Genomic DNA, 9148 nt, shown 5'->3' on the forward strand with positions numbered 1-9148 from the left:
ACAGTGATTACCTACCCATGGGGTCACTATGTTAGCACATAAACAAATTACCTGGCTTGTATTCATCTTTGATTTTACAGCCTTAGAGAGTGCTACAGGACTTAGATGAATAAATAAATGGAATGCTCAGGATAAGAATCTCTTTTCTTTACCTAGCTTGGGCATTGGTGACTCAGTGGTAGAATCCTGACCTTCCGTGTGGGAGACCTAAGTTCGATTCTCAGCCAGTGCACTTAATGGGCAGCCACTGCCTGTGTCACTGGAGACGTGTGCATTGCCATGATGTGGAACAGGTTTCAGCAGAGCTTCCAGATTAAGACAGGCTAGAAAGAAAGGCCGGGTGATCGACTTTGCAAAGAATCAGCTAGTAGAGACCCCGTGGATCACAGTGGTCTCATGTATAACCAGCAGCTTGTCATTCTCTGTTGTGCGTGGAGTTGCCTTGAGCCAGGGGCCAACTCAGCGGCTGCTTACAACAACAATCTATAAAAGTGATTTTTAAATAGAAAATTAGTACACAAACAAAGTTGTAGTAGTGAAAGACCACTTTGTCGTAGGTATTAAAATCTTTGGTTTAAGAAAATAATTTTTCCTGTACTATTTTTTGGTCTTTTTTTCCGTGTAGGTTTCATGCCACCTCCAGTTCCACCACCTGTTGTACCACCACCTGCTATCCCACCGGTAGTACCAACATGTGAGTTTTAGAACTTTAGGATTTTCTTTATTTGTGGTAGTAGTAATGTGTTTGCATTCTTGTGAATTAGTTTTGATTTTTTTATTATGTAACATTTTTGTTACATGATTTCTAAAAAATTAAATGTCACGATAACTAGTCCATATTTAAATTTGTCCAATTATCTCAAAAATGGCTGTTTATGATTAATTTCAGTCAAAATTCAAAGGTTCCCATGTTATGACTTGTTTTGTTTTCATTTATTAAATTTCTTAATCCAGAGCAATCCTGCCTAGGCCCCTCCTTCTTTTTTAATCTTTCATGTCTACATACTATATCCCATGTAAGAGATTTGTTTTTTGTTTCTTTGTATTGTGGTGTTGAATTTGTTCCTTCATCCTATATTTCCTATAAAATGGAAGTTAGCATCAAAGGCTTGATTAGATTCTGGTTCAACTTTTTTGGCAAGAATACTTCACGGGTGGGTGCTGTATAGATTTGCCACTGTATGACATTAGAAGCCACGCAGTACCTTCTTGTCCAGCCTTAATGGTGTTAACATGGATGGCAGCGTTCAGGTAGTGGAACCTGGTCTTTAGAGGTTTCCCTTCAAGTTTTCATCTGATGGTTTTACTGATTGATCATTGTTGTTTGGATCTACGATTCATTAGTTTGCAAAGTGGTGATTTTTCTATTTCTTTAATTCCTTTCATGTTTATTAGCTAGACTATTTCTATAAAGAAAATTTTTTTCTTACCAACTAGTGGTATTTAGTTACCTTGACAAGAAAGGTGGGATAAATGCTAAGTTTTTCCTTTAATTGCCATTTCAGAGTAATGAGTTGTTTTTTTTTTGCTCTTTTTTCTCCCTAACGTCTCTTAGTTCTTCTACTCACGTTGTTGTTGTTAGTTGCTGTCAAGTTGATTCTGACTCATGGCGACCCCATGTGTGTAGAGTAGAACTGCTCCATAGGGTTTTCAAGGCTGTGATCTTTTGGAAGCAGATTGCTAAGGCCTGACTTCCAAGGTGCCACAGGGTGGATTTGAACAGCCAACCTTTCTGCCAGTACTCTAGTGCTTAGCCATTTGCTCCACCCAGGGACTCCTCAGAGTAATATGTTGTGATTGTTTCCAAAGATATCCAGTGACCAGAGGGAGGAAAGGATTTCTCTTTTGTTTCTCCTTCTCCACCTTTTCCTCTCCCTCCCCTCTCCACTTCTCTTCTTCTTCTTTTTTTTTTTATACTTGTGAATTACTGGATTTTTACTTTCATTTTTCTTCTTAGGTTCAGAATGTTCCATCTTTGGACAACAACAGGAGACCTTTGATGTTACTTTTCTGTTGTTTTGACATTACCACATTAGTTTTTGAGACCTTCTTCACTTTTTGTCCAAATTTATTCTCAGACTAATCTTGTGTATTTTCTGCTTCATTGTAAGACTCAGCCGTTTTTCTAAGTGGGGCATAGTATGTTAGATGACCACCTGAATACTAGAGTCTCATTTTGGTCTTCTTGAGTTTTCACTGAGTCTAGGAATTTTTCTTATTTGGAAAATTAAAAAAAAAAAAAAAATGAATAGACAACATATCCAAAACAAATTTAACATAGGATTTTTTAGTTAGCTACTTTTGATTTTTTATGCTTGTCTCTGTTCTCATCACTGAAGACATTAATATGATTACTTATTTGCATTATCCTACAATATATACACAGTATTTTGAGAGTAGAAGAACCAATACTACTACCAGCAGTTAAGACTACTTGCTGGAACTAAGATTTCTCTGCTACTTTCTTTGTCCTCAGAATATACATTCACTAAGGATGTATACCCAAATTGCTGTTTTCCAAGGTCACCTGAAATAATAATTTTCTCTGTGTGGTTGTGGCACCAACTTCGTATATGTGAATTATTTTTGTTTTACATTTTCGTGGAATACGCACACCAGCTTGTCTGGTTCTGACGTCTGTACTTTGTTTACTAGAATAGATACTTCAGAAGGACTGTAAATCCATCCTCAAAGTAAATATTTGCAGACATTTATTCACTTTTTTAAATTAATATTTCCTTTTACTATTGGGACATTTCAGAAATATTAAACACTCTCTTTTATTAGTTTTTCCCCTTCTATTTAATCTTTTTTTCTACAGTGAACACATCTTCAGTAATTTAGGCGGGCCTGCCTCCAAAGTTAGAGCTCTAGAGCTACAAGGACCTAATTGTAAGGAAAGTGTTTATGATAATTACAGAGCTTAACTTCTGAGCTCATCCGTCTTCTTTATAAAACTCCTTCCTCTCCATATTTAGATGACATTGGGATTTCTTCTTTGTTTTTGTTAGTTAATGGGGAAGAATTGTTTGTTTTTTCTGAAAATTAAAGTGTTCGGACCCCATTTCTGAATTCATTTTTCAAAGAAGCTCATCAATTACCTTCCAGTTATTTATTCCCAGTTTATTGATTTCAGAAAATGAAAGATTAATTAATGGAGAAAGAGAAATTCACTGTGTGCCAAGGGCTGTCATGGTTACTTACACCGTCACACTTCATTCTCATAACTCCCATGCGTGGTCACAGGTGGTTTTATCACTATTTTACAGCTCAGTTATATGTTTAACGGTTTATGCAGGTTGTAATCTAGAGTTAAATATGAGGCTATAAACATTCCTAAAATGCCTGAGTAAGTGACTTGAGTGTTCTAAGTGACATAAATTGAACTAAGAATTATAACCGTATAATTGTGATTTTTATACTTCTCATTAGTTCTGCTTATTAACATATAAATGACGTAATACCTTTAGGGAGTTTTCTACCCATCTTGAAAATGGAATGTTTATAGCATTATATTTGTAGTACACTTTACCTGCTGAGTTTCTAACCTCCTCACAAAAGGTAGTGAACATAAGGATGCTATCAGTACCAGCTGCCATTGAGTCAGCCCTGACTTGTGGTGCCCCCCTGTGTGTCAGTAGAACTGTGCTCTGTAGGGTTTCCAATGGCTGATTTTTCCAAAGCAGATCACCTCGACTTTCTTCCAAGGTGCCTCTGGGTGGACTCAAACCTCCAGCCTTTCGGTTAGTAGCCAAGCCTGTTAACTGTTTGCACCACCCAGGGGTTCATAAGGACCCTAGCTTACTGTACTTTCAGAGTAATTTAAGCAGATTTTCATACTTGTCAGTCTGCACAAATCATTTTGGTATGTTTAGACATTCGCTCATCTGGCATCCTTGGAAAACAATGATTTTTCTGATTACTGGAATTTACTTCTTAAGTGCTGATGCTTGCGTTATTAAATGTTTTTTGATGACAAAATTTTTAATTGTGGTTTTAGAGAAAATTTACTAGCAAATTAAGTTCTTATTTAAAAATTTCTGTGCATATTATTCAGTGACATTGGTTACACTTTTCATAATGTGTCAGCATTCACATTATTTCTATTCTGGTTGTTCTGTTTCCATTAATCTAGCTTCCTTGTTCTGACTTACCTTCTGATAATTGATCTAGGGTAAATGTTACCGTTAGGTCTTGTTTAGATTGTTGAGAGGAGTATAGTACTCACGGATGATATTATTTATTTTATGAGCTACTCTGTCTTTTGGCTGATAGGTGACCTTTGATGAAAATATTTTTAAAGTGTCTTCTCCCTATTTTTAAACAGTAGCGCTTTCTAATGTAATTTAGGCTCCCCATGGTTATTTTGTCATTTTGAGTATTCGTTATTTTATAACGTGCCCTTAGTACAGAGATGCCACTAAATGGAGCACTAAGCCTGCCAGAAGTTAGTTTTCATTATGAGGAACAGAGAAGGTCCGGAAGAGAATTCTAACATCTCATGTTAGCTGAGCAGTTTTATTAAACAGTTGAGGAAAGGACAGGAAGAACACTTACAAGTTTGACTATGCCAGTGTGTTGATCATAGTTACTATTTTAACTTAGCACATGGATTGATTAATTAATGAAATCTGAAATATATTTTCCCCTCTTTAAACAGCTTTAGTGCAGCCGCCATTATCCATGACGCCAGAAACTGTGAAAGATGTTGGTTTTGGTAGCCTTGTTTTGCCAGGTGGTTCTGTTGCCAGCAGCCTTGCTACTTCTACACTGCCAGCTGGAAATGTTTTTAATCCTCCAACTAAGCAAGCAGAGCCTGAAGAAAAAGGACCTCATTTTACAGACCACCAGATTTCTTCTGGTGAAAACCCCAGAGCAGGTAAAAAAGAAAATAAAAACACCCAGAACTACATAAAAAAACAACAACCAAACACATAGTTAAGTCATGAGCACTACTTCTCTAATTCTGAAGTGATACATGTTTGTAACTAATTGGGTGCATAAATGTTAGAAGTTTTTTTTTTTAAGAGATCACAATCTTCTAAAATATATATTTTTTTCTTTTTTGGCATTCTGTTCAGCATAGTTTGGATTTGACACCTTTGCATTAAGACCCCTTGTTTTGCCAGGTGGTACTATTGTTCGTTTATTTTGCCTATTAGGACTCCTTCAATGTATTGTCCGGTAACGTTGCACAAAATTTGTATACCTATTAAAAAAAAAAAGAAACCATTGCCGTTGAGTCAATTCTGACCCCTAACATCCCTATAGGACAGAGTAGAGCTGTCCCATATGGTTTCCGAGGAGTACCTGGTGGATTCGAGTTGTTGCGTTCTGGTTAGCAGCTGTAGCTCTTAACTACTATGCCACCAGAGTTTCCTGTATACTTATAGGAAGATAAAAACCAACAAGTTTTAGGTGTCAATAACTTCTACCAGGAACTTAATTCTACCAGGTTTTATCCAGCTAGGTCAGGAAGATAGATGAGGTGTTTGAAAGCATTAAGTCCCTTTTTTAAGGCGTCCTGTTTTTTTTTTTTGGTTAGTGTATCACAAATTGTATGTGCTTTAGGAAGGCTTTGTTAAAGTTGGAGAATTAGTATACAACCTGACGTTTTGGTTAAAGATTTCGTGGAAAGATCACAGCCCAACTTAAATTTTAATATTTAAATAGCACTCTAGATAGTATTAATAATTTTAGCTTAAATTTTTATTTAGTGTCTAGCATACCATGATTTTTGGGTCATAAAAGTTGCTGATTGAGCTAACTACTAGAAATTATAGCATTAATAATTACAAATACTGTTTTCCTTTTCATGCCAAAATGACCATAATTTTGTGAATATTTACAAGTTTTTTTCCGTTTTTTTTTTTTTTTTTTTCAGTGATTCCAAATGATATTTCAAGTAGCCCTGTGATTTTAGGGGGACCGCCATCAAATGTGACCAACAACTCTGGAATTCTTGGAGTCCAAAGATCAAATGTATCAAGTAATTCTGAAATTCTTGGAGTACGGCCATCTAATGTTTCCAGTGGTTCTGTGATTATTGGAGCCCAGCCACCAAATATTCTAAGTAACTCTGGAATTTTGGGAATACAGCCTCCAAGTATGTCAAATAGTTCTGGAATTTTGGGAGTGCTACCCCCAAATATGCCTAATAGTGCTGGACTCGTAGGAATACAGCCACCAAATGTTCCCAATACATCTGGACTTTTGGGAACACAGCCACCAGTTGGGCCTCAAAACTTACCCCCTTTAAGTATCACTAGTCAAAGGATGCCTGCAATGCCCATGTTAGACATTCGTCCAGGACTGATACCACAGGCTCCTGGACCAAGATTCCCTTTAATGCAGCCTGGAATTCCACCCCATCGGGGACTTCCTCCCCCATCAGTACTTGATTCAGCTCTTCACCCACCACCCCGTGGTCCTTTTCCTCCAGGAGATATTTTTAGTCATCCTGAAAGACCTTTTCTAGCTCCTGGAAGGCAAGGAATAGACAATGTTCCTAATCCTGAAAAAAGGCTTCCACTTGGAAATGATAACATTCAGCAAGAAGGCGATAGAGATTACCGGTTTCCTCCCATAGAAACCAGGGAAAGCATTAGTATGCCTCCCCCGGTGGACGTTAGGGATGTGGTTGGGCGACCTGTAGATCCAAGAGAAGGTCCTGGAAGGCCTCCTCCATTAGATGGTAGGGATCATTTTGGAAGACCTCCTGTAGATATGAGAGAGAACCTTGTGAGGCCAGGTTTAGATCATCTTGGTCGAAGAGACCATTTTGGCTTTAATCCAGATAAGCACTGGGGGCATAGAGGAGATTTTGATGAGAGAGAGCATCGGGTTCTGCCTGTCTTCAGTGGTCCAAAAGGCTTACATGAAGAAAGAGGTAGATTTCGGCCTGGAAACTATAGATTTGATCCTAGGAGTGGTCCTTGGAACAGAGGATTTGGACAAGAAGTTCACAGGGATTTTGATGACCGAAGAAGACCCTGGGAGAGGCAAAGGGATAGGGATGACAGAGATTTTGATTTCTGCAGAGAAATTAATGGAAATCGCCTTGGACGAGATAGAATTCCGAACACTTGGGTCCCACCTCCTCACGCTCGGGTTTTTGATTATTTTGAAGGGCCCACTTCCCAACGAAAAGGTGATAATGTGCCTCAGGTTAATGGTGAAAATACAGAGAGACATGCTCAACCACCACCTTTGCAAGTACAGAGCGATCCTGAACTTTATGAAAAACTGGCATCCTCAAGTGAGATAAACAAGGAGAAGAGTGACACAGTTGCTGATATAGAAAGTGAACCAGTGGTAGAAAGCACAGAAACTGAGGGGACATAATCATCACTCAGTAGGTAAAAGATACCTTTTGTAAAGTTGTCATCTCTCTGTAATAGATTAATGGCTGACTGGACCATAGTTGTTCACTTTTGTCTGCCAGAATTAAGTTAATCTGATGTTCATGTTCACCTTTCTCTTAAAATAATTGTACAACTGACTTGTATAGACATTGCTCTTAATATGAACATGGTAGGTAAACATTTTTTTATTTTTCTGGTAAAATATAAATGTTGCCCCCAGATTCTTTTAACTTCAAGGAAATGAATAACAGCTTGTCGGAGACTTCCTATGGAAGAAAGAATTTTTTAGATACTACCATTAGGTTGGATATGGTGATAGATATATTTCAAAATAGCAAGCAGTGGTATATCTTACCCATATCTTTAGGCTGCTGCAAAATTTTAAGGTAATAGACAAAGCTGTGATATTTTATGCGAAGACTGGCTCTAGATATTTGAGGAGCACAATACAGAGATTTAAAAACGTGGTTTTGTAAAATCAGCACTATGGTCTCTGTTTCTCCAAAGTAAGTGTTTGTGATTTGTTCCTCATACTGCAGTGAGTGAAAAAGAAAACAACATAAATATTAAAGTACGTTTCAATGTTGGGTGAATTTTGTTTTTAGATGCCAATAAAACTTACTTGTTTGATAACAGTGTTCTAGGAATTGTATTTTTTTAACCTACAAATTCTTAAAACTTCGCATCGTAAGCAGCATGTGCTTAGTTGTTGCAGAAGTTTTATAATATTGCTCTTAACAACAATGAAGAACTGTGGGGTGGAAAAAGCATGGACTTTGATATAAAAATCATGTAGTCTTGTTAGTATGTATGTAATACCTGTGCATATTTATTGTGTAAGTCATATGTCGATTTTTCTCTTTGTGTGTTTATCTTCATGCACATACAGAGAAAAATAGAAAGTTGAAGAAGTTTAGATAATAAAATAGTCTTTAAAACCTAATAGGAAATTACAGGAATCTAGGTGATTAATACTGCTCATAGTTATAGCTCCTACTCTTTATGAGGGTAGAGTAGGAAGTATTGTAAAGAAATACATTGGAAGTTTGGCAATTCTTTTATAATATGGTTAAGCATGAAGCCAGATTTAGCATGAAGCCAAATTTCACACCAGTGCCTGCATTGTTTTGTTTTATACTGTATTTGCTATCCTCTATAGGTAGTGCTAGCACTAATGTACTTACTGGTTAGTTGTCTGAAGTGAATTTCTGAAGTGTGGAATTAATTGCACAACATGTACAGTGGCATTGGTGGATTTAAAAATACTTGTATCCCAGGAAGAAAGTGTCCATCATGTGCTTTGTAGGCTCTGTGTGACACTGTTTGGATTAGCCTCTGAGGTAAACTGAGTAGCAGAAAAATTGGGGGTTGATTTCCTGTTTGTATCTGCTTTACAATTTTCATTTATTTGCCGTTTGTTTCTTCTTTTGGTTTTACATATACACACATATATATATGTAAAACCATTGGTTTTTAGTTTCTAATGGAAGGTTTTCATTTGGTTTTATGAATAGACATTTTGTTTTCTATGCATTTCCAACAATTCGTCATTTGCTCTGTTTATCTCAAATTCCTAAGCTATGTTTGTCAAGCCTCCAAAAAATGATAGAGCATGCCAGCCATTTAAAATGAAAGTGTTTTAATGACTAGAGAACTGTAAGAGCTGGAAGGTTCCTGGTCGAAAATAAAGTATTTTCTTTTTTACAAGTTCTGACTAGAGATAGTATATCATTTATTGTTTGGAGTAGTAGGTGAGAGTAGAAGTTTGATGTTTATCTCTAATG

At 36.9% G+C, this 9148-nt stretch overlaps 1 protein-coding gene across 6 annotated transcripts in view; it reads left to right on the top strand.

Annotated features, from left to right (window-relative positions):
* Positions 1-7997, top strand: part of SCAF8 (SR-related CTD associated factor 8) — a 95700-nt gene extending 87703 nt beyond the window's left edge. For all 6 annotated transcript variants that reach the window (XM_064292571.1, XM_064292555.1, XM_003403954.4 and 3 more), the window contains 3 exons: positions 626-694; positions 4661-4879; positions 5885-7997. In XM_064292571.1, coding sequence (XP_064148641.1) covers positions 626-694; positions 4661-4879; positions 5885-7344 — 1748 coding nt within the window. In that variant the 3' untranslated portion in view covers positions 7345-7997. The remainder of the gene's footprint in view (positions 1-625; positions 695-4660; positions 4880-5884) is intronic.
* Positions 7998-9148: the final 1151 nt, after the last annotated feature.

The sequence above is a fragment of the Loxodonta africana genome, chromosome 1 (genome assembly GCF_030014295.1).
Source record: "Loxodonta africana isolate mLoxAfr1 chromosome 1, mLoxAfr1.hap2, whole genome shotgun sequence".
NCBI classification, from domain to species: domain Eukaryota; kingdom Metazoa; phylum Chordata; class Mammalia; order Proboscidea; family Elephantidae; genus Loxodonta; species Loxodonta africana.